General features: G+C 41.8%; 1 protein-coding gene across 1 annotated transcript; it reads right to left on the minus strand.

Annotated features, from left to right (window-relative positions):
* Window positions 1–18,901: 18,901 nt before the first annotated feature.
* On the minus strand, window positions 18,902–20,560 carry TRIM75 (tripartite motif containing 75). The gene is given in 3 exon segments (XM_001915831.4): window positions 18,902–19,202; window positions 19,204–19,529; window positions 19,778–20,560. Coding segments are annotated over 3 exon segments (1,410 nt in total).
* Window positions 20,561–26,976: the final 6,416 nt, after the last annotated feature.

The raw sequence follows: 26,976 nt of genomic DNA on the forward strand, positions 1-26,976 counted from the left end.
TACAGTGCAACATTCTATGAGTAAATGGCATTATTTCTCCAGTTTTCCTGGTTGCCCCTTTAAGTGATCAATTTGCTATTGGCACCTTCACATGCTGCCTTAGAAAGACTTTTGGTTGAAAGCTTAACATGACGAGGGGAGGGGATCTTGTGAGAATGTATGCTGCTAATTGTATTTGGTCGTTAGCTGAATGGTCAATATGTGATTTGAAAACTCTTGAGCTAGACACAACTGTTTAGCAAGGGATGTTATTCACTTGGTCACATCCACTGTTATGGAGGGCAAACATTAGCTACAGCCATTGCTGGGGCATTCTGGAAGTTTTCTACTAAAATAAAGGCGATGGCGTGTCCTCTACAGGTAATACTATTGAATCCCCAAGATGACAGCAGTCACAAACCATACCCAAAATTGTATTTTTATAATTCAGATTGTATTCAAGTTTCCTGACTTTTACTCCCTCCCTCCCTTCTTCTTTCCTCCTTTTTTAATGAGTACATTTCAAAGCTATTGCTTTCCAGAAATCTGTGTCTATGTTCTGGAAGAGCCTATAAACTTTCCCTTCAGCCGTTTTCTGTTTCAAGAGGAAAGCACTGGTGACCGATAATTAATTCTTATTTATTTTTAAATTCAATTTGGACCTTAGTTTCCAAGGTTTATGGGGTGAACTTTGGTTTATAGAGAAAAGTATAGTTGTGATGTGGTGTCTGTATAACCTCCAGTACTCTTTTTTTTTTTTTTTGAGGAAGATTAGCCCTGATCTAACTGCTTCCGATCCTCCTCTTTTTGCTGAGGAAGACTGGCCCTGAGCTAACATCCGTGCCCGTCTTCCTCTACTTTATATGTGGGACGCCTACCACAGCATGGCGTGCCAAGTGGTGCCATGTCCGCGCCCGGGATCCGAATGGGCAAACCCCGGGCCGCCAGAAGCGGATTATGTGAACTTAACCGCTGCATCACCTGGCCGGCCCCACCAGTACTCTTTTCTAAACTCAATATTGAACAAGTCAAACAATAAAAGAAAATGAAAGTAAGTATTAGAACTAGCAAAAAAGAAAAATGAATAAAACAATTTAAATGTTAAGCTTTCTATTCATCAGTCAGGTACTATGCTAGCACAGTGGATACAAAAATTAGTAAGACAGAACCTGGTTTATAGTTTCCATTCTAAGGAGGGAGAGGACTAAGATTTCTAGGATCTGTGCTAAGTGAAATAATGGCAGTCAGACCAAGGTGCTGTAGGAGCTCCAGGTTGCACAGTGCCCTAGGGAGGAAGGGGGCTGCAGGATTTCCATGCAAATTAATGAGGAAAGAAGGTAAACAGCTGTAAACCGGACATAAGCATGGGAGACAGCTTGAACCAAAAGTGTGAGGCAGGACGTGGAGGAGAGGTGGACAGTGTCAGATCTTGGAGGGCCTCGACGCTGTCTGTGCTGAAGGGCCTGCACTGGAGGGGGAGCCACTGAGGAGTTTCAAGCAAGGAAGTGGCAGAGCTCAGACTGTAGCACAATGTGGGGGAAAGGTGGGCGGCACAAAGGTACGGCCCTGAACTCAGGCGGGCATAGTAACATTTTATTAAAAGTAAATATGTGTGTATATGTGTATATTTCTATATTGTTAATTTTGGGATTTTATTTCAAATGAAGATAGCATCATGACTTATTAAGTTAAAAGCTCGTTATTTTTTAATGGCAATATTGAAAAATATAAAGGAAAAAATTATTTGAAATCCCATCACCAAGAGATTGCACTAATTTATACTGCTTGTTGTCCCATGCCCTTATCGACTGAGGGTGTTATGAGTCTTTTTAATCCTAGCCCATCTGATGGATTAAAAAAAGTCAGTCATTGTTTCAAATTGCATTTCTTTGAATATTAATGAGGTTGAGCCTTTTTTCCCATATTCTTTGGCCTTTATAAATCTTTTGTGATGTGCATATTCAAGCGTTTTGCTTATTGTTCTCCTAGGCTATTCTTTTTCTTAAACTTAGTCTTCCTTAATATATAGGGACAGTCCTCAGTTCATATGTGTTGCACACACTTCCTGGTTGGTTTTGAGTTCTTTTCCATGGCTCTTCGAACACTTCAGCGCTGGTGAAGATGTTCACACAAATGAGTCCCTGAAGCCATATCAGATGAGAGCCAGCAGGGGCTCGAGTGAATTTTAATATACCCAGGCTTCTGCTGGAGGCCTTTTTTCTTCTTCCAGGCATTCAAACCAAAGTCTTAGAGGACTTAAGTTAATTCTTTCTCTTTTTTTCCTCTAAGGCACGGTTCCCCAACCCTGGCACTATTGACACTTTGGGTCAGATAATCTGTTATGGGGGGCTGTCCTGTGAATTTTAGGATGTTTAGCAGTATTTCTGGCTACTAGGATGCCCAGAGCAGCCCCCAGTTCTAACAACGAAAAATGTCTCCATACACATTCATTTCATTTCATGTAACATTTAACATTTAATGGAGAGCTGACCATGTTCTAGAGAGTGTTGTAGGTGCTGGGAATACAGGAGTCAATAAGACAGAGAAGGTTCATGTTCTCATAGAATCTACATTCTTACGGTGCAGGGAAGCAGGGGGTGGGGGGAGTAGAGGGAGAATGGAAGTGAACGCAAGAGACAAATAAACCAACGACTGGGCTTAATAAATTTGATTCTTCTTCTGTAAGTTCAACCTCATAGAGAACTCTTATGTTAATGTGACTTATGGAAAAAATTAACTTATGTATTATAACCATTCAGAAAATCAAATGGCAAATGAAATGACCTTTATGTTCTCCTTTCCCTATCATTTTTACAGAAAAGACTGTTACTTTAATGATCTCACAGCCTGATCAGAGGCTTTTTAAAGTCTTGAATACAAAACTCCCGTCTGCTAGATCTTGAATTCTTGAGGAAACAAACCTTGAATATATGACAATCACAAATCACAAAAATCTCAAAACATTCCCTAGGTTTCCTAAGGAGAATGGTTTATTTGTAAACCAGGGAAGCCTGTCTCTGGTTCTTCTCCTCCTGGGCTCTCTAATCCAGTTTAGCTTTTTACCCTCCTGCTGCACTGAAACTGGTCTTGTCAAGGTTACCAGTTACCTTCCTTCCATATTGCTTAAGGGAGAGGTGAGTGCGTAGTTTCCTCTCTCTTCACTGATCAGCAGCGTTCATCTCCGGTGATCACTCCCTCCTTGATTAATTTCTTCATGCGGGCTCCCAGTTCACTACTGTCTCTTGGTTTTCCTCCACCCTCACTGGCTTCTTGTTTTGTATCCTTTGCAGGTTCCTTTTCTTCTTAATGTTAGTGTGCTCCAGGGCTCAACCCTGGGCCTCTCTCTTCTCCATCCACACTCACTCCCTTGGTGATCTCACACAGTCTCATGGCTTTAATACAGTCTACAAGCTGTCCACTCCCAAATGTGCATCTCCAGCTAGGTCTTCTCCTTGAACTCCAGACTCATTTACCCGGCTGTCCCCTCTAGATCTCTACTTGGTTGTCTAAAAACATCTCAAACATAATACATCCAGAGCTGAGCTATCTTCCATAGCCTTCTCCATCTCCACTGTGGTAGCTCCTTTCCTCTCACACTCAGATACCATCTTATCAGCAAATCCTGCTAGCTTTTCCTTTAAAATAGATCCAGAATCCGTCATCTTCACATGAATTATGGTAATAGTCTCTTAAGTGGTCTTTCAGCTTCTAGTCACCCCTACCTCCCCCTGACACACACACATAAAAAACATCAATGTCTAGGAGCTGGCCCCATGGTATAGTGGTTAAGTTCAGCATGCTCCACTTCAGTGGCCCGGATTTGCAGGTTCAGATCCTGGGTGCAGACCTACACTACTCGTCAGCCATGCTGTGGTGGACCCACATATAAAGTAGAGTAAGATTGGCATAGATGTTAGCTCAGAGCTAATCTTCCTCAGCAAAAAAAAAAAAACACCCCAAAACAAAAAGCATCAATGTTTAACACAGCAGCCAAAGAGATCCTTCTAAAACGTACATCAAATCATGTTACTCTAATGGTTCCTTATCTTTGTGAAAAGCCAAGTCCTGACAGTGACCTCCAGGGCTCTAGAAAATCTGCTCCACCTCTCACCCCTATTTCATCTCTTCTCACTCTTCCTTTGCTTACTTTGCTTCAGTCACAATGTTATTTTTTGGATTGTGAGACACATCCCACCTCAGGACCTTTGTACTTGCTTTTCCCGCTGCCTGGAATGATCACTTCCCACATATCCTTTATCTCCTTCAAGTCTTTGTTCAAATGTTACTTTCTCAGTGAGGCCTGCTCTGACCACTGTTTACAACTTCAGCCTTCGGCACACTTGGCACTTTCCATCTCCCTTACCCTATTTAATTTGTTCTCCATTGCACTTACCACTCACCATATTATATAATTGACTGACTTTATTTCTTTCTCCCCTGACTAGAATATAATATCAATTTCAGATGTAGCAAAGATTTAAAAGTAAAAAAATGAAAGCATTCTCTGGCATAATACACAGCTACCCAAAGACATAAGAGAATCATGGCGGTAATGATTATAATAGTGAAAAATGAGGGAGGGGCAAATATTTCAATATGATAAGTGGATTTAATAATACAAACACTGGAGTAGTTTCAGGTGATTAAAAAGAATGTGCGTAGGGGCCAGCCAGGTGGCACAGCGGTTAAATTCACACGTTCGGCTTCTCTGTGGCCTGGGGTTCACCAGTTTGGATCCTGGGTGCGGACATGGCACTGCTTGGCAAAAGCCATGCTGTGGTAGGCGTCCCATGTATAAAGTAGAGGAAGATGGGCATGGATGTTAGCTCAGGGCCAGTCTTCCTCAGCAAAAGGAGGAGGATTTGCAGTAGTTAGCTCAGGGCTAATCTTCCTCAAAAAAAAAGAATGTGTGTAGAGTCCAGCCCCGTGGCCGAGTAGTTAAGTTCCAGCACTCTGCTTCGGCAGCCCAGGGTTTCACTGGTTCGGATCCTGGGCACGGACATGGCACTGCTCATCAGGTCCCACATGCCACAACTGGAAGGACCCACAACTAAAAATATACAACTGTGTACAAGGGGGCTTTGGAGAGAAAAATTTTTAAAAATAAATAAATAAAAGAAGATTGGCAACAGTTGTTAGCTCAGGTGCCAATCTTTAAAAATAAAAAAAAGAATGTGTGTCTCTATATACTGACATAGATGTTCAGTACCATATACAAAATTAAGACTAAGCCTAATAGTATGGGAGAATATTTCGAATATCAGAGTCAAGCATTCATATGTAAGAATTTCTTTTCAAAAGAAAGAATGCAACAGAAAACACAGTTAGTAGGAAACATCAGACATGTTCCCATTAACATCGGGAACAAGATGTGTGTGTCCCCCCTGACTGTTCTGGAGGTTCCAACAAAGCATTAGAAAAAGAATGTGGAGCTAGCTAGATTGACAAGGGAATGACAGAGTTACTGTTATTTGCAGATAATATGATTGAGTCCACAAATAACTCCAGAGGAACCTACTGGAAAAACTCTTACAAAAAATACAGAAATAAGAGAATTCAGTGAGGTGGCTGGGTGCAAAGTTAGTATATAAAAATCCGTTGCTTAATACAAACCACTGCCAGTTAGAAGATACAATTGAAGAAAAGGCCTCATTTATAACAACAAAAAAGATGAAATACCCAGATCTTTCTGAAGAAAAGTTAAAAACACTACTGAAGGATGCGAAAGAAGACTTAAAAAGGCTTGACATGTCCTCGACTAGAAACTTACATCACAAAGCTGGCGGTTCTCCCTCAGTTAATCGACCTATGAAAGGACTAATGCTATAAGGTGTTAGGCATATTGTAATTACAGTAATAATTAAAACAGTGAGATAATGTTCATGAATAATCAGCTCAATGAAACAAAATAGGAAATACAGAAATAAACCAAACTATATATAGGAATTTGGTATAAAAAAGGTGACATTTCAAATCACAGAAAAGTTAGCTCATTCCGTAAATGGTCTTAAGACAACTGGGCACAGCATCAAGGGGAAAAAACTTAGGTTATATCTCTCCCTGACAGTGCATCTCTCCTAAACCCTAGCTGATTCAAAGATTTCACTGTTTAAAATGAGACTATTAAAGTATTAGAATAAACAATAGGAGAGGTTTTTAAAATCATTTCAGTGAGGGAACTCTTTCTAAGATTGCACAGAAGCTATAAATGAAAAGCCTGGTATATTTAACTACATAAAAATCAAAATTTCCCCTTGGCAAACACAGTTATAAGATGAACAAGACAAAAGTTATAAAACAAATAAGGAACTGGGTAAAAAATATTTACAATTCATTTCACAGACTGTGATATTGTGATTTATAATAAATATGTATTTGGCACAGAGCTCCTAAAACCCTTGGAATTTCCTAAGTGATACGAGCAATGGGAGCATCTTTTGATGTAATGTTTGGTCTTTTGTCATCAATTCCTGAAATAGCTCCAGAGCCATAACACCAAAAGGAGAGTTGTTCATAGTAAGCCCTTTCAACCACACTCGAGTTTCTGTTAATGAGGTGACTTTTGGAAAAGTCCTTAAGGATGGGGTTGGTTGCCAGGAGAACCAGCCATACGATGAGAGTGTTGGAACTTACAGCCCCTCTTCCACCATCCCCAGGGAGGGGAGAGAGGAGGAGGCTGGAGGTTGAAGCAGTTAGCCATGGACAGTGGTCCAATCAGTCATGCCTGTGTGATGAAGCCTCCATAGAAACCCCAAAGGATGGGGTTTGGAGAGCCTCCAGGTGTTCCTGGTGAACATCTGGAGATGGGGAGAGGCTGGCGTGCCCAGAGGAGGCATGGAAGCTCTGCATCCCTTCCCCATACCTTGCCTTATGCTTCTCTTCCATCTGGCTGTTCCTGTTACATCCCTTTATAATAAACTGGTAATTTAGTAAGTAAAACGTTTTCCTGAGTTCTGTGAGCCGCTCTAGGAAATTAATCGAACCCAAGGAAGGGGTCCTGGGAATCACAGGTAACAAACAGGACTTGCAGTTGGCTTCAGAAATGTGTGTGGGGGCGAGGGTGGCAGTCTTGTAGGACTGAACCCTTAACCTGTGGGATCTGACACTATCTCCAGGTAGATGGTTTCAGAATTGAGTTAAATTGTAGGACACCCACTTGATGTTGCAGAATTGTTGTACGTGTGGAAAACCCACACATCTGATGCCAGAAGTGAAGTAGTGTTGTAGTAGAGAATTGAGAGTAGAGAAGAAACAGGAGGAAGTGTGTTTTCCCTTACACAGACAAGAGCAGAATTCTCTAATATAAACGTTCCTACAAATCCTAAGAAAAAGAACAAACTGCCAGCAAAAGGGCCAAATATATGGACAGAGTTCACAGGAAAGGAAATGCAAATGCTTCATAGGCCTTTGAGATGATAAACCTCAGTCATAGTAAGAGAGATGCCAGTTGACCTACAGTGAGATAGCAAACCAGATATGTGGAAGTGTTGCTACTCCCTGTGAGCAAGGATTTGTGTAAACCAGCACTCTCTCGTGTGTCCTATTGGGACATGTAAATTGGTGACCCCTGTGGAAGGCAAATTTAGAAACATCTGTCAAAATCACCAATGGGTATGTCCTTTGACCCAGCAATTCCACTTCCAGGAATTTATCCTAGGGATATATTCCCACTTATGCTAAAGCATTAATTACATGATTCTTTGTAATAGCCCAAATCGGAATGCAAATTCAATGTCCATCCGTGGAGGATTGGTTAAATAACACCATCAAAAAGAATGAGGCAGCTTTCTTTTTACTGAGAAGAAATAAGCTCCAAATATGTTTTAAAAAAAGTAAAAACAGGGTACACACTGGAGAGCATGCTATCGTTTGGGTAAAAAGAGAAGATATGTGTACATTTTCCTTATATATGCGTTTCCTTCTATATGCACTGTACTATAAAAACTGAAACTATAAAAGCTAGTCTCTTTCTTTGGCTGCCTCTGAGAAAGGGAATGAGTGGCTAGGAGACGGGTGGGAGTGAGACTTCATTGTATATCCCTTTCTACCTTTTGAATTTTGAAACTTGACTGTTTTAAATTTGAGATTTAAAAAAGCAAAGGAAAATAAGCAAAGGATAGGGGGCCAGCCTGGTGGTGCAGCGGGTAAGTTCACACATTCCGCTTTGGCAGCCCGGGGTCCGCTGGCATGCTGTGGCAGGCATCCCACGTATAAAGTGGAAAAAGATGGGTGCGGATGTTAGCTCAGGGCCAGTCTTCCTCAGCAAAAAGAGGAGGATTGGCGCAGATGTTAGCTCAGGGCTAATCTTCCAAAAAAAAAATCAATAAGCAAAGGATAAATACATGCAGCTCATAAATGAAACACAGTGGCCAAAAAATATATGAGGAAGATGTGCCACTTTATTATCCATCAGGGAAATACAAGTTAAACCGGGTGTTTTTGCGAGCCAGAGTAGCAGGAGTGAAGAGATTAGTTATATCCAGTTTGGGAGGAGTGTGCACAGATAGACATGTGGATATGTGCCAGTGGGCATATAATTGGTAATTTGACCCAGTAATTTTGACTCCAACAATCTTTCCTACAAAAGTATTGATGCGTGAAAAGTTATGAGTGAAGGTTTACTCCGTTATTGTTTCATATTAAGCACATGGAATAGCATATAGATTCAGGAGGTGAATCCTTAAAGAAGTTACGGCAGATTCATGGCATGAAACACGCTGCAGCATTTTAAAAACTGATGTAGATATTTATATATATATACCAACATGAAATAATGCCTCTAATATTAAGTGAAAAAAGATTGTTGAATATATTTGTGTAATTTCATGACATCTCACTTAAGTTAAAAATGGTGTGTGTGTGTGTATGTGCGTGTAAATTGATAGAAGGAAGTCCAGAAGCGTATGAAACAAACAGTAGTTCACACTGGAAAGAGTACGTAACTATGGAGTGGGAGAATGAAAGGTGGAAGTGTTGAACAAGGAGAAGAAAATAAAATTGAAGGATTTGGGGCTTTTTATTCTATTTCTCTATTATTTAAAACTTTTACAGTGACCGTGTATTATTTTCTAATTAATAAATGTTCAACATATATTAAATAAAAAATGTAAGTAACAATTCATATTTAGTACAACTGCTTTTTAAGTAATAATATATGCCATACATACAAAGAAAAGGATATTTGCCAGAAAAGATGGTGGTGGATCGAATATACAAATTTACTACTGTTTCTTCCTTAAACCCCACTAAAATCATAGTAAAGAATTTTTTTAAGGTATAAACTCACAATGAAAGGAGAGGAAGCAACTGTAAAAAAAATGTGGAGATTGTAAAGTAACAAAGCACTTCTGGAGGCTGCCAGTCCCACCCAAGGTGTGGTCTCTGGCCTGGTGCAGCTCGGCAAACTGCCACCAGTCCATGGGAAGATAAGGCAAGTCTTGAGCCAGAAGTAAATCAACTCTGTCACTAAGCCTCATTGAGATCCGGCTGACTTTTTTCTCATAATAAGATTTCCCAGTAAAGGAAGCGATGTGTTGGTCTACATTCTGGTGCAAACGCCTTATCTCCTGGAGGGCCAGTAACAGATAGTCAAGGACTGGCTGCCTGAATAGCACTGGTCTGTGTTAACTGTCTCTAGGCTACCCTCTCCTCCAATTCTCTCTTAAACTCACATTTCTATCTGCCTTTTTCCTCCACTGCTCCACAGAAACTACTGTCGTCAAGGTCACTAGAGGCCTCCAGGCTGCTAAGCCAGTTCTCACCCCTCGTTGTCCTGGATCTCAGCAGCATCCAAGTTTATCACACCCTCCTTGATTTGCTTTCTTTACTTGGCTTCCAGGTCACCGCTATCTTTAGTTTTCTTCCCACCTTACTGGTGATTTCTCCTCAGTCTCCTTTGCTGTTTCCTCTTTTTCTATACCCAGTTTTAACATTTATATTCAGTAAAATTCACTGTGGAGATGCAGTTCCATGACTTGTGAACAATGTGCAGATCACGTTACGTAACCAATTCCACTATAGTGATAGGGTGAGACTTGGGGGAGGTTCGGATGAGGTGAATCATGTATTTTGCATGTGGGGCAGATGCGAATCTTTGTATGTGGTGCCCGAGGACAGGCTGTGGTGGACAAGATAATGCGCACCCCCGCCCCAAAGATTTTCGTGTCTAACCCCAAGAACCTGTGAGTATGTTACCTTACATGGCAAAAGGGATTTTGCAGGTGTGATTAAGTACCATGAAAGATGGGGAGATCATCTCAAAGTGCTTGGGTGGGTCCAGTGTAATCACAAGTGTCCTTATAAGGGATAAAGGAAGGCAGAAGAGTCAGAGTCAGTGAAGGAGATATGACCAGGGAAGTGGAAGTCACATTTGAAGAAGCTACACTGCTGGCCTTGAAGATGGAGGAAGGGACCATGAGCCAAGGTGGCGTCTACAGGCTAGAAAAGGCAAGAAGGAAATAATCCATTTCCTTCCTAGAGCCTCTAGAAGGAATGTGGCCCTGCCAACACTTTGATTTTAGGACAATCGACCTCTGAACTGTAAGATAACTTTTTTTTTTTGAGGAAGATTAACCCTGAGCTACCATCTGCTGCCAATCCTCCTCTTTTTGCTGAGGAAGACTGGCCCTAAGCTAACATCTGTGCCCATCTTCCTCTATTTTATACATGGGATGCCTGCCACAGCATGGCTTGATAAGCAGTGCATAGGTCCATGCCCAGGATCTGAGCTGCTGAAGCGGAGAGCGCAAACTTAACCACTATGCCACCAGGCCAGCCCCAATTTTGTTGTCTTAAGCCACAAATTTGTGTTATAGCAGCAGTAGGACACTAGTAGAGCAATTGAGATAACAGTTTCATCAGCCCTTTCTCCCAAAATATCCTAGTTCTACATCCCCTTTGTAGTCTACCCTCCCGCAGCTCTTACCTGCTGGTACGGATTGATCTGTTCTGCATCTGTACAGTCTTGTCTTTTCCAGAATGTCATATAAATGGAGTCTTACAGTATGCAGCCTTTTAAGTCTGTCCTCTTTCACTCAGTATAATACATTGGAGACCCATCCGTGTGGTCAGTACCAATAGTTCATTCCTTTTCGTTGCTGAATAGTATTCCACAGATGTGCCAGTTGGTTTATCCATTTCCCAGTTGAAGGACATTTGGGTTGCTTCAGTTTGGAGTTATGATAAATAGATCTGTTATAAACATTTGCATAAAAGTTTTTGTGTGACCTTCACTCCAGTGAAGTTTTCATTTTATTTGAGTGAGTACCTAGGAGTGGGGTTGCTGAGTCATATGGTGAGTGTACCTTTAACTTTAAAGGAAACTGCCAAACTGTTTTCCAAAGTAACTGTACCGCTTGGCATTCCTACCAGCAACATATGAGTTCCAGTTTCTCTGCATACTGACCAGCACTTGACATTGTCACTTTTTTAAAATTTTAGCTATTCTAATAGGTATGTAGTAGCCTCTTACTGTGTTTTTCATTTGCAGTTCACCAATGGCTAGGAGGTTGAGCATTTTTTCATGAGCTTATTTGCCATCTGATTCTCTTCTGTGATTAAATGTCTAATCACTTATTCATTTTTTATTGATTTGTTTGCTTATTGTTGATTGTTAAGAGTTCTTTATATGTTTGGATCTGCCTCTTGCATGAGCCACTCAGGAGCTGTCTGGGACTTCATAGGGATTTTTTTTTTTGAGGAAGGTTAGCCCCAAGCTAACATCTGCTGCCAATCCTCCTCCTTTTGCTGAGGAAGACTGGCTCTGAGCTAACATCTGTTGCCAATCTGCCTCTTTTTGTATGTGAGCTGCCACATGGCATGACCACTGATGGACAATGACGTAGGCCCACACCCAGGAACCTGGGCCGCCTGAAGCAGACGGCACCGAACTTAACCACCAGGCCACCAGGGCTGGCCCTATACCAAGAAGAAAATTTTTAAGTGAATAAATATGTAGATAAATATATAAATAAGTAGATTAAAGAATAGAGTCTATCAGGTGGGGAAAGCCCTCCACCTCTTATAATGAATTAGAAGACCCTAATCTCGTATCATCCATCCTCTTCACCTTCTTTTTAAGTTAAGGAGTTACCTCTTCACCTCAAAGGCTAAACATTCCTCTTGTGATCTGAACTCCATCCTCTTTCCTTCTAAACTTTAAGGCAGTGGTTCTCACTTTTTATTTATTTATTTTTTAGGAAGATTAGCTCTGAGCTGACATCTGCTGCCAATCCTCCTCTTTTTGCTGAGGAAGATTGGCCCTGGGCTAACAACCATGCCCATCTTCCTCTACTTTATGTGTGGGACGCCTGCCACAGCATGGCTTGACAAGTGGTGCATAGGTTCACACCCGGGATCCGAACTGGCGAACCCTGGGCCACCGAAGCAGAACATGTGAACTTAACCACTGCACCACCGGGCTGGCCCAGTTCTCACTTTTTAATCTCAGGACCCCTTACATTTGTAGTTGTAGGGGAGGAAGACATTTCCTCAACCCACTCTAGGTCCTTCTGGCCAGACGATGAATTAAATTGACAAGAGACAGAATAACAGGAGAAAATTAAACAAAGCTTTATAACATGTATACATGGGAGAGATTCAGGCAAACTCAGTAACTCGCCAAAATAGCAGAGGTTCTCATCTTAAATACCATCATCAGCTACAAAGGAGGATTTTGGGGGTGGGGGGAGTCAGTTATGGGAGATTACCAGACAAGTACAGTAAACGAGGGTCAGGTTATTATGCAGACTTAAGTCCTTGCCTTCCACATTGATGAGAGTTTCTAGAGATAAGGTCATCCCCCCTTCTTCCTGGTGCAGAGAGGGAGACACCTTTATAGATGGAGATTTCCTTTACAATGTAAATGTCTCTTAACAAAGGGTAACTTCTACTTTTCACAGTTTCATGTCTGCTGTTTTTAATAGTAAGCAGCCCAAAATAATCCTCATGCCAAAGAGACATGTCTTCAGGTGGCCAATTCCAATCCCCCGCATAGGGGAGGAAAAATAACTTTCCCCCTACCCTTCTGGGTTTTTCTAGGTTCTCCCTCCTACCCCCATCTCCTGTAATAACAGATTAACAGGAGAAAAACAAACAGAAGTTTAATAACATGGATAAACTTATGTTATATGTATCTCCCGTATACATGGGAGATACACAGGAAAACTGAGTAAATCCCTGAAATGGCCCAAACCACCACCTTAAATACCATCTCCACCTAAAGACAAAAGATATTGGGAAGGGAGCCAGTTATGGAGGTCACCAGGAAAAGCACAGTAAAGAAGGGGAAGGTTGTTATACAGATGAAGTCCGTGCCTTCTCCATTGATAGAATTTTCTAGGGACTTAGTCATCTGCTCTTCCTGGTGCACAGAGGGAAACACCCTTACAAATGGAGATTTCCCTTATAGTTGTAAATGTCTCTCACAAAAGGATAACTTTTGTAACAAAATAACCAGCTCAAGATAATCCTTATGACAAAGAGGCACATTTTGGGGTGGCATAAGGATTATTTTGAGCTGATTATTTTGAAAAATTCCAGACACAGGAGAAGCTCTGAAAACAGCTTGGAAGTTACTCTTTTGTGAGGGATATTTACATTAGAAAGGGGGTCTGAACTAGGCAGAGAGCTATTACCAGAGCTAACCTCGCCTGAGAGAGCTCTCTGCATGCCCAGCAACCTTGCTTATCAACCTTTTCCTTATCTCGCCTTCATGAACTGCCTCCCCCCATTTTGAAACCCCAGACCCCTATTCCTTTCTTTAGCTTAGAACAATGTATAAATCCGAATCTTTTGGCTCCTTTTTGAATCTATCTGTGGGGCTCCCGTATGTACACACATATGTATGTAATTAAACTTTCTTTTCTTATGTTAATCTTTTATTACTAGTAGGGTTTCAACCAAGAACCTCAAGGGTAGAGGGAAAGTTATTTTTCCTCCCCTACAACACCCTTAAAAATTAATGAGGACCCCAAAAGAGCTTTTGTGTATATGGATAATATCTATTAATAGTTGTAATGAGAAATTACAACTAACAAAGTTTGTCACTTGAAAATATTTGTCACTTAAAAATAATAAACTGGGGCCAGATCCATGGCCAGGTGGTTGAGTTTGTGCACTCTGCTTCATTGGCCCAGGTTCACCGCTTTGGATTCTGGGCACGGACCTACACACTGCTCATCAAGCCATGCTGTGGTGGCTTCCCACACAGAAGAACTAGAATGGAGGCTGGCTTGGTGGCATAGTGGTTAAGTTTGCACGCTCAACTTTGGTGGCCCAGAGTTCACAGGTTTGGTGCGACCTACATACTGCTCATCAAACCATGCTGTGGGAGGCTGGCTCCGTGGCCGAATGGTTAAGTTCACGCACTCAACTGCGGCGGCCCAGGGTTCGGATCCTGGGCGCGGACATGGCACTGCTCATCAGGCCACGTTGAGGCGGCGTCCCACATGCCACAACTAGAAGGACCTGCAACTAATGATATACAATTATGTACGAGGGGGTTTGTGGAGATAAAGCAGAAAAAAAAAATGCTGTGGTAGCATCCCATATACAAAGTAGAGGGAGATTGGCACAGATTGGCACAGATGTTAGCTCAGGGACAATTTTCCTCAAGCAAAAAGAGGAAGATTGGCAATGGATGTTAGTTCAGGGCCAATCTTCCTCACATACACACACAAAATCTAGAATGACTTACAACTAGGATATACAACTCTGTACTGGGGCTTTGGGGAGGGGAAAAAAAATAAATCCATCAAATATTAACATGGAAAATATTTCAATGAAAAATAACTGTATTTCCATCACACACAAATAGTGAGAAGAGTGACATTGTTTTACACTTTTACAAACGTCTTTAATGTCTGGCTCAATAGAAGACACGTGGCTTCTCCTGTTTGCTTCTGCCTTCCCTCTGCTGTGGTGGTCATGTTGCCTCTGGACAACTTGTGGAACACTTGTGAATGAAGAAGTCAAGTAACGTCTTACTATGATGAAAATAGTTTAGACCTCAAGATCTCTGGAGGCCTCCAGTCACTTTGAGAACCGATCTCTTAAGATAGAGCTTATCCCCTCCCCTCTCTACTGCAAACTTCCCATTGTCTTCATCTCCCAATTGTTTAAAACTAATAAAAACCTGAGCCTGTTCTGCTTCTGCCCTTTCTCCTGCGTTTTAAAGCCAAATTTCTTTTTTTTTCACACTTTTTTTTTTTTGAGGAAGATTAGCCCTGAGCTAACTGCTGCCAATCCTCCTCTTTTTGCTGAGGAAGACTGGCCCTGAGCTAACATCCGTGCCCATCTTCCTCTACTTTATATGTGGGATGCCTACCACAGCATGGTTTGCCAAGTGATGCCATGTCCACACCCGGGATCTGAACCAGTGAACCCCAGGCTGCTGAGAATCTGAACATGCGAACTTAACCACTGCCCCCCTGGACAGCCCCTAAAGCCAAATTTCTTAAGAGATGTCTACAATACCTATTTACTGCACAAAGCACCCCAATCCTGCTTCAACTCTGATACCTTAGCCAAACCTACCCTCTCAAAAGCCACCCAAAACTACACTTCCGGGCTGGCCGGTGGTGCGGTGGTTAAGTACACACGTTCTGATTCTCATCCGCCCCGGGGCGGCCAGTTTGGATCCCCGGTGTGGACATGGCACCGCTTGGCAAGCCATGCTGTGGTAGGCGTCCCACATACAAAGTAGAGGAAGATGGGCACGGATGTTAGCTCAGTGCCAGTCTTCCTCAGCAAAAAGAGGAGGATTGGTAGCAGATGTTAGCTCAGGGCTGATCTTCCTTAAAAAAAATTAATTAATTAATTAATTTTAAAAAAACCCTGCACTTCCTCCAGATTTAATGGACACATCTCTCCTTTCACGTCCATGGGCTTCTCAGCATTATCTGGGAGAGCTGACCCTCTTGTTGTTGTTAGCTGGCCAGTCTCTTTAAAAACACTCTGGTTTCAGGGCCAGCCTGGTGGCATAGCAGTTAAGTGTGCACGCTCCGCTTCTCGGTGGCTAGGGGTTCGCTGGTTTGGATCTGGGGTGTGGACATGGCACCGCTTGTCAAGCCGTGCTGTTACAGGTGTCCCATATATAAAGTAGAGGAAGATGGGCACGGATGTTAGCTCAGGGCCAGTCTTCCTCAGCAAAAAGAAGAGGATTGGTAGTAGTTAGCTCAGGGCTAATCTTCCTAAAAAAAAAAAAAAAAAATTGGCACCTGAGCTAACATCTGTTGCCAATCTTCTTTTCTTCCCTTCTTCTTCTTCTCCCCAAAGCCCCACAGTACACAGTTGCATATTCCAGTTGTGAGTTCCTCTGGTTCTGCTATATGGGACGCCGCCTCGGCACGGCCTAATGAGCGGTGCCGTGTCTGTGCCCAGGATTCAAACCGGCAAAACCCTGGGCTGCCGAAGCCGAGCACATGAACTTAACGACTCGGCCACAGGGCTGGCCCCTGCACTCAATTCTAGGGAAGCGGACAGTTAATATTTGTAGTTCAATGATAGCTAGCTTCTCAAAACTCAAGAAATTTGAAACTAGCCCAAAATCAAAAATATCTAATGACTAATCAAAAACATCTCCTTAGACAAGACAGGAGAGAGAAATACGCTCATTCAACTGTAAGTGGGCCCATTCAAACTGTAGGTGTGGAAGGCAGAGTCCATTCGGCAACCTCAGCTCAGGGCACAAAGATAAAGGGAAAGACTTTTGCTCATTCTTTTAATTTCAACTAAGGTACAAAAAGGAGTACACAAAGTTAATGTCTGCACACCATCACCGAGATTCAACACTTATCAATATTTTGTCACACTTGGCTTCATTTATTCCCCTCCCTCCCCCGCTTTTTTTGCTGGCGTTCTTTAATGAAAATCATGAAAAAAACTTCACCCTGATGTATCTTACTGTGACTCTCTGGGAATCAGGGCACTTCCTGGATCATCGTGTTATCACATCTAACACAACGGACAGGTCTCTGACATCACCCAACACCCACCATGCTCACATTTACTGAACGAGAAATGTCCTTTTCAGTTTTTCCTTTCAGCCTCCAAAAAAAAAACCTATACATTGACTATATTTTCTTCAAAAATATAAAGATTTTTGGTGGGAGAGAAAAACAAGGGGAAATAACATGAACATCATGTCAAGATGGAAAAACGGCTAAGGTATGAAGTTTTGTTCAAAATAGGGAAAGAGATGAAAGTTAACTTTGGTGTTTACACACATACATATATAATTTAATCTTCATAACTTTCTTTCAAAGAATTATCTACATTTTGCAAATGCGTTTAAGTCTACCATGGAAAATGAGCAGGACCCAGGTCCCGCTGGTGACGTTAGTGTAGTGTCCCAGGGTTTAAATGTACACAATGGACTTTTCCTTTTTTAATGGCCTAGTGCCTACCACTCAGAGTTGTTTTGAACATACTCCAACTCCTGGGATATAATTAGGGCTCGATAAATGTTAGCTTTATCTGTAAGAAAATTCTGAATAAAAATAGGTACGCCATCATGCTTGCGTATTTTTTACTATCCAGTGACTCATCTTTTATTCTCTGACATGGTATTGAACTGTAGTGTCTGTTATTAATAAGACTTTCCAATCTTATAATGAGTCACCATGTTGTAAAATGTGATGCAAAATAGCGAAGAATTTAGGATGAAACGAAAATTATGTAGAAAGTTTCTAAGAAGGCTGATGTGGTGTGTGCTGCCTGTAGGAGATAGCAGAAAAAAATGTCCAACCCTGATGTATTAGGCTCTGTGGTCCACCCCACCCCTTGTAGTTGTGCCCTTTGATCAAAGTAAGGTTACAGTCTGCTCCCTGTGTGTAGACAGCTTGTACGTGGCAGGAATAGCAGCATAGTCCAAGCTTTACAGAGATGAGGCAAAGTCAACCGGTCCTGTTTTGGTTTAATCCGTTGCAAACTCCATCTGCACTTTCTGCCAGTCTCAACCAGCCTCCTAACCAGCAAACCCCTGCAGCACTCCTGGAGAAAGGCATCGCTCGCACCGTTTCCTGGATAGGTGTTGAAACAAAATGAAACTTTCTTCTTGAGGGGTAAAAACTTGGGAGGGTTAGATTGACTGGAGTTTTAATACAATAGCCTACCCACTTTCCATTGTTATTATTATTTTTTTAAATTTACATATTTTTTTAAATTGAGATTCATAATAGTTTACATTATTGGGAAATTTCAGTTGTACATTATTTCTTGTCTGTCACCACGTAAGTGCTCCCCTTCACCCCCGTGCCCACCCCTCACCCCTCTTCCTCTGGTAACCGCCGAACTGTTTTCTTTGTCCGTATGTTTGTTTATATTTCACATATGCCACTTTCCATTATTAAAAAAACCAAAACTATTAAAATGATCTAGCCTGGGGCCGGCCCCGTGGCCGAGTCGTTAAGTTTGCGAGCTCCGTTTCCGTGGCCCAGGGTTTCACCGGTTCGGATCCTGGGCAAGGACATGGCACCACTTATCAGGCCACGTTGAGGCGGCATCCCACATGCCACAACTAGGAGGACCCACAACTAAAAAAATACACAACTATGTGCTGGGGGGATTTGGGGAGGAAAAAAGCAGAAAAAAAAAAAGGGGGGGTCCGGCCCGGTGGCACAGTGGTCAGGTTCGAACGTTCCGCTTCTCAGCAGGCTGGGTTTCGCCAGTTCAGATTCTGGGTGTGGACATGGCACTGCTTGGTAAAAGCCATGCTGTAGTAGGCGTCCCACGTATAAAGTAGAGGAAGATAGGCATGGATGTTAGCTCAGGGCCAGTCTTCCTCAGCAAAAAAAAGAGGAAGATTGGCAGTAGTTAGCTCAGGGCTAATCTTCCTCAAAAAAAAAAAAAAAAAGATTGGCAACAGTTGTTAGCTCAGGTGCCAATCTTAAAAAAAAAAACGATCTAGCCTAGCAGGGAGTTTTCATTCACAGTCTGTTCCTGTACAGATTCTGAGAGGTTTTGATTCAGATTCTATGTGGACATAAGGCCTCAGAGGTCCAGTAAAAGTGTCAGTGAAAGTATAGATGTGCGATTTCTCAGTCATGTTGTAAAATGAGATCTCACCCAGCTGGTAGTCCAGGAAAATGCCAATGCTTCCGAGTTTCACTTCTAACAGTAGAGGGGGTGGAACAGCTCCTGGTGCAGCGTAACTATCTCCCTGCAGTTGAATCTTCCAGCATCTCTGCTGGGCTGATGGAGGTCTCCTTGCCTTTGTGGGAAGAGTCTTTGCAAACCCCGAGAGCCAATTCAGATTTCTCCCTCGCTTCTACCTCCCAGAAATGCCTTCCAGAATGAAAAAATGGAAAACCAAGGACAACTGTGTTGACTGTAAATCTTTTTGGAAAATCAGGTTTTGTTTTCTCTTTGTAAGTCACACATGTTTTATCCTCAGAGACCATCAGGTGAGGGTGTGCTGTTTCAGGATCTAGAATTATATTTACTCTGAATTTCTCTATAATTTTCTGCAAAGCAGAATGCTGGAGAGGGAAACTGCAGCCTTTTCTCCTTAGCTGAATGGAAAAGATTGATGGGCTCATCTCATCCTCAGACTTCTGGGAGAAATTCTTTTTTTTTTCTGAGGAAGATTAGCCCTGAGCTAACATCTGCTGCCAATCCTCCCCTTTTTGCTGAGGAAGACTGGCCCTGAGCTAACATCTGTGCCCATCTTCCTCTACTTTATATGTGGGATGCCTACCACAGCATGGCTTGACAAACGGTGCCATGTCCACACCCCGGATCCGAACTGGCAAACCCCGGGCCGCCTAAGTGGAACATGTGCACTTAACCGCTGCACCACCGGGCCGGCCCCCTGGTAGAAATTCTTAATTTGTGAGAGCAATTATACTTCAGACATCACACTGTTCTCTACTACTTTGCTTAGTAGACCTTTGAGGGTGGAAATGTGGTCTGAAAATGCGGTTATGTTTGCACTGAGTTTCTATTGAATGTCCTTCTCTTCATCAGCTACCTTTGAGAGAACTACATCTTGATCACGTTCTAAGGACTGCTTCAGGCATTCAAATTCAGAGAATAATCCCTGTCTTTGGTTTTCCATCTTCTCTCCCAGTTCTAAGGGTTTTTTGCTTTGAATGCTTGTTAATTTCTGAACATCTGCCACCTGCTTCTTCAGGGGCTCCATGTAGCTGCTGAGTATCTGCCTGTGATGAGAGGTAGCCTCCTCCGGGGGCCTCACCTGGTGGCCCTGGTGGTCAGGGGGCTGAGTGCACAGGGCACACAACACCTCCAGGTCCTCCTCACAGAAGAGGGTCAGGACCTGGTTGTGCTTCTCGCACAAGCGCTCCGCTTCCTGCCTCTTCTTCTTGCTCCTGGTGAGGTGGAGGAGCATGGCGATGTCGATCATCCTTCCCAGCTGGGCGTTGCTCCTGAAGTGCCTCTGTTGGCACGGGTGACGGCAGACGGGGCAAGGGAACATGTCCCAGCGGTCTTCCCAGGACTGTTGGATGCAAGATCGACAGAAGTTGTGGCCACATTCAATGGTGACAGGGTCTCTCAGATAATCCAGACAGATGGGACAGTTGGCTTCTGCCTGGAGTCCTGCCAGGGCTGCTTCGACCGCCATTGCACTGTGAATGAAGGACTGGACTGAGGCGGGTTTTCTTCAGGAGGCTGGGCTCTGCAGTGAGAAATGGATACACCCTAAAATCTCAGTCCTCACTTTGCTGGAAGCCCATAAAGTCCCGTGAGTCTTCAGACCTTTTATTTCCAGCTGCCAAGAAGAGCCCTTTCCCATGGCCTGCAGCTAGTCCCAGCTCAGCTGGACAATCACTCATCCAGCCTGTAGAAGCTCAGAGAAAATGAAGCCAAGCTAAGCAGCTTTCTTGGTTAGGAGAACTGTTATTGCCTCAAATCATTGGTTGCTGTTGATGAGAAGATATTTCTTCCTTAAAAAAAGAAGAACTCTGGGTTTATTTCAGGTGGTTCTACCCACTACCACATTCTAGTCAAACACAGATTATCCTCTCCCAGCCTCTCTCTTTCATTCCCATGCCTTTATTATTGTGCCCTATCTTCCCCCACCCACCTTGTGCCAAAATCCCCACATGCCGTTCACCCCAACTGGGGCTGTGGAATGGGCATAGAGGACATAGAGGATGTCCTCTGGGACAGACAGAGGTACCACACCCAAATTAGAACACTGCCTTGGTCAACTATCCATATGACTTGGGGGAATTGATGTTACATCGTGAAGGGGTTCAGAACATGTCACCCCAGCCAAAGCAATCCTGAGCAAAAAGAACAAAGCTGGAGGCATCACAATCCCTGACTTCAAAATGTACTACAAAGTGATAGTCATCAAAACAGCATGGTACTGGTACAAGAACAGCACACAGATCAGTGGAACAGAATTGAAAGTCCAGAAATAAAACCACACATCTAGGGCCGGCCCTGTGGCCGAGTGGTTAAGTTTGTGCACTCTACTTTGGAAGCCCAGGGTTTTGCTGGTTCAGATCCTGGGTGCAGACGTGGCACCACTCACCGAGCCATGCTGAGGCAGCATCCCACATGCCACAACTAGAAGGACCCACAACTAAAGGTATACAACTATGTACCGGGGGGCTTTGGGGAGAAAAAGGAAAAACAAAATCTTTAAAACAAACAAACAAAAAAACCCGCACATCTATGGACAGCTATCTTCGAGAAAGGGACCAAGAACATACAATGGAGAAAACAAAGTCTCTTCAATAAATGGTTCTGGGAAAACTAGACAGCCACATGTAAAAGAATGAAAGTAGACCATTATTTTATATCATACACAAAAATTAACTCAAAATGGATTAAAGACTTGAATGTAAGACCTGAAACCATAAAACTCCTAGAAGAGAATATAGGCAGTATGCTCTTTGACATTGGTCTTAGCAGCATCTTTTTGAATACCATGTCTGCTCAGGCATGGGAAATAGAAGGAAAAATAAACAAGTGGGACTACATCAGACTAAAAAGCTTCTGCAAGGCAAAGGAAACCAGGAGCAGAATGAAAAGACAACCAACTGGGAGATAATATTTGCAAATCATATATCTTACAAGGGGTTAATATCCATAATATATAAAGAGCTCATGCAACTCAAAACAACAAAACAACCCGATCAAAAAATAGGCAGAGGATATGAACAGACATTTTTCCAAAGAAGATGAGGGCCAACAGACACACGAAAAGATGTTCAACGTCACTAATTATCAAGGAAACACAAATCAAAACTATAATGAGATATCACCTCACACCTGTCAGAATGGCTATAATTACCAACACAAAAAATCACAAATGTTGGAGGGGATATGGAGAAAAAGGAACCCTCATACACTGCTGGTGGGAATGCAAATTGATGCAGCCACTGTTGAAAACAGTATGGAGATTTCTCAAAAAGTTAAAAATAGAAATACTCTATGATCCAGCTATTCCACTACTGAATATTTATCCAAAGAACATGAAATCAACAATACAAAGAGATCTATTCGCCCCTATGTTCATTGCAGCATTATTCACAATAGCCAAGTCATGGAAGCAACCCGAGTGCCCAACATCGGATAAATGGATAAAGAAGATATGGTATACAAGGAGGTGAAGGACTTATACAATGAAAACTATAAGACATTACTGAGAGAAATTGATAATGACTTAAAGAGATTCCTTGCTCATGGATTGGAAGAATAAACATAGTCAAAATGTCCATACTACCCAAAGCAATCTATAGATTCAATGCAATCCCCCTCAGAATCCTCAATGACATTCTTCATGGAAATAGAGCAAAGAATACTAAAATTCATATGGGGCAACCAAAGACCCCGAATTGCTAAGGCAATCCTGAGAAAAAAGAACAAAGCTGGAAGTATCACAATCCCTGACTTCAAAATGTACTACAAAGCTATAGTAATCAAAACAACATGATACTGGTACAAAAACAGGCACACAGATCAATGGAACAGAACTGAAAGCCCAGAAATAAAACCACACATCTATGGACAGCTAATCTTCAACAAAGGTGCCAAGAACATACAATGGAGAAAAGATAGTCTCTTCAATAAATGGTGTTGGGAAAACTGGACAGCCACATACAAAAGAATGAAGGTAGACCACTATCTCACGCCATACACAAAAATAAACTCACAATGTATCAAAGACTTGAAGATATGTCCTGAAACTATCAAACTCCTGGAAGATCATATCAGTAGTACACTCTCTGACATCAAACTAAAAAGGATCTTTTCAAATACCATGTCATCTCAGACCAGGGAAACAAAAGAAAAAATAAACAAGTGGGAGCTTCATAAAGAGCTTCTGCAAGGCAAAAGAAACTAGGATCGAAACAAAGAGACCACCCACCAACTGGGAGAAAATATTTGCAAATCATATATCTGACAAGGGGTTAATCTCCATAATATATAAGGAACTCACACAACTGAACAATAAAAAAACAAATAACGCAATCAAAAAATGGGCAAAGGAGATGAACAGACATTTTTCCAAAGAAGATATACAGATGGCCAATAAACACATGAAAAGATGTTCAACATCACTAATCATCAGGGAAATGCAAATCAAAACTACACTAAGATACCACCTTATGCCTGTTAAAATGGCTATAATCACTAAGACTAAAAATAACAAATGTTGGAGAGGGTATGGAGAAAAGGAAACCCTCATACACTGCTGGTGGGAGTGCAAACTGGTGCAGCCATTATGGAAAACAGTATGGAGATTCCTCAAAAAAACTAAAAATAGAACAACCGTATGACCCAGCTATTCCACTAATGGGTGGGATACCCAAACAATTTGAAATCAACAACTCAAAATAACATATGCACCCCTATGTTCATCACAGCACTATTCACAATAGCCAAGACATGGAAGCAACCCAAGTGCTCATTGAGTGATGATTGGATAAAGAAGATGAGGTATATGTATACAATAGAATACTACTCAGCCAGAAAAAAAGACAAATTCATCTCATTTGCAATAACATGGATGGACCTAGAGGGAATTATGCTAAGTGAAATAAGCCAGTCTGAGAAAGACAAACACCAGATGATTTCACTCATATGTGGAATATCAACAAGTACATAGACAAAGAAAACAGTTCAGTAGTTACCAGGGGAAAGGAGTGGAGGGCGGGCACAGGGGTGAAGGGGAGCACTTATGTGGTGACAGTCAAGAAAAAATGTACAACTGAAATCTCACATTGGTGTTAACCATTATGAACTCAATTAAAAAAAGATACATACACACACACACACACACACACACACACACACACACAATGGAATACTACTCAGTCATAAGAAAGGACAAAATGGTCCCGTTTGCAACAACATGGATGGACCTTGAGGGTATTATGTTAAGCGAGATATGCCAGACAGAGAAAGACAAACACTCTATGATTTCACTCATATATGGAAGATACACAAACACATAGATAAAGAGAACAGATTAGTGATTACCAGAGGGAAAGGGGGTGGGGGCTCAGATCAAAGGGGTAAAGGGGCACACATATATGGTGACAGATGAAAACGAGACTATTGGTGGTGAGCACAATGCAGTCTGTACAGAAACTGAGACATAATAATGTACACCTGAAATTACACAATATTATAAACCAATATGACCTCAATTACAAAAAAAGTCTTTCCCTCTGTGACAATCACATTAAAAAAAAAAGAATGTGTCACCCCAAAATATGCTATTTGGGCATGTGGATTATTTTGTGCTGAAGGAAAGCAACATTCAACAGACTCAGGAAAAGCCCTTTTCCTCCCCATTAACTGCCTAAAAAAAAATAAATGTCTCCATTTTGGGGGGGAAAATCTACAATCACAAAGGAAATGTACATTAGAAAGGGGGCCTGTAGCAGGAAGAGAGCTGTTACCAGAGATCACTTTGTCACCTAAGAGATTCATCTGCTCAAGCGGGCGACCTTTGTTTACCAAAAATTTCCTCCTCTCACCTTCCTGTGAAATACCTCCCCCAACCCAGAAGCCCCAGACCCCTCCCTTTCCTTAACTCACGATGGTGTAGAAGTCTCAATTCTCTGGCTGCCTTTGCAGTCTCATATCTTCGTGAAACTCGTATGTGTCAATATGTGATTAAAATGGTTTTATTTCCTCCTGTTAATCTATTCTATGTCATTTAATTCTTAGACTAGCCACAGAACCTAGAAAGGGAGAAAGGAAATTTTTTCCCCTGCTACAATCCCAAACTCTTAGAATCAGGTAAGTGAGGATAATCATATCACTGTAAACTTTTGTCTTATGAGAATATAAAAGAACTTAAGGAAACCCTCATCAATTTCGTAGGGGAGGAAGATATTTCCTCTACCCACTCCAGGTCCTTCTGGTTGGACTACAAATTAAATTGACATGAGACAGAATAACAGGAGAAAATCAAACAAAGCTTTATAACATGTGTACATGGTAGAGACTCAGGAAAACTGAGCAACTAGCCAAAATGGCAGAGGTTCTCACCTTAAATACCATCTTCAGCTACAAAAGAGGATGTTGGGGGTGGGGGGAGTCAGTTGTGGGAGATTACCAGAAAAGTACCATAAACAAGAGTAAGGTTATTAGGTAGATTTAAGTCCTTGTCTTCTGCACTAATAAGAGTTTCTAGAGATAAGGTCAACCTCCCTTCTTCCTGGTACAGAGAGGAAGACACCTTTACAGATGGAAATTTCCCTCACAGATGTAAATGTCTCTTAGAAAAGGATAACTTCTACTTTTCAGAGTGTCTCTCATGTCTGCAATTTTTAAAAGTAACCAGCTCAAAATAATCCTCTTGCCAAAGAGACACATTTTTGAGTGGCTAATTCCAATCCCCCACAATTTTGAGGCTTGAAACAAAAATATTTCAGATGGCTCAGAATTCACATTTACCAAATTTGGTTGCTTTTTTCATCCTTACTCCTCTACAGTATAGAGGAGGAAATATAATTTCCCTCTATCCTCCCAGGTTCTTGGCTGACACACCTCTGTAGTAAAAAGAGATTAACAAGAGAAAAACAGAAGTTTAATAGCATGTATATCTTCTGTATACATGGGAGGTACCCAGGAAAACGGAGTAACTCCTGGAAATGGCTCAAGTCAGCACCTTGAATACCATCTCCAGCCAAAGACAAAAGAAGATGTGGGGGGTGGGGGCAGGCAGGACGCTGGCAATTATGGGAGGTTACCAGGTAAAGCAGAGTAAACCAGGGTAAGGCTGTTATGCAGACTTAAGTCCCTGTCTTACCCATTAGCAAGAGTTTCTAGAGATGTAGACATCCTCCTCTTTCTGTTACAGAGAGGAAGACACTCTTACAAATGGAGATTTCCCTTACAAATGTAAATTTCCCTCATAAAATGGCAACTTCTACTCTGTTTTCAGAATTTCTCCTGCATCTGCAGCCTTTCAAATATAATCAGCCCCAAATAATCCTTATGTCAAAGAGGCACATTTTGGGGTGGCATATTCTGCTCCCCTTCAACAGCTGAATGTGCCCCAAAAGGCTAGCTATCTGTGAAGTGAGATGCAGGAGATAACATTTAAAACAGACAAATTGAATCTAAACAAAACCAGGACAAATATTTTCAGTATTTACTAGTAGAATATCATTATCTCTAAACAAAGACTATCTACAAGGTAAGAAAGTAAAACAGAAAAACTGAACTCCCAGTGTAGAAAAAGCATAGAAGAAACAGTTATGGAAAAATGAAAAACTTAATAATCTAAGAATTACAAATTCAAAAATCAGCTTGCCACTTTTACTACACTTATTGTGTTGGTAAGATTGAAAATATTGATACTATCCTGTGTTGGGTTTGGGACTGTAGACAAGTGAAGTAGATCCTTTTTTTAGGAAAGCAACACTGAAATATCCATCGAAAAAATCTTGAAAAATCTTTCCTTTGTCCTTGTAATTCCACTAATATTAATTCCAAAAAACACATTAAAAACAAGAAAACTGGCCCAAATTGGAGTCGCTTAACCTAAGCCTCATGTTACCAAAC

The sequence above is a fragment of the Equus caballus genome, chromosome 2, assembly GCF_041296265.1.
Source record: "Equus caballus isolate H_3958 breed thoroughbred chromosome 2, TB-T2T, whole genome shotgun sequence".
Taxonomy (NCBI): Eukaryota; Metazoa; Chordata; class Mammalia; order Perissodactyla; family Equidae; genus Equus; species Equus caballus.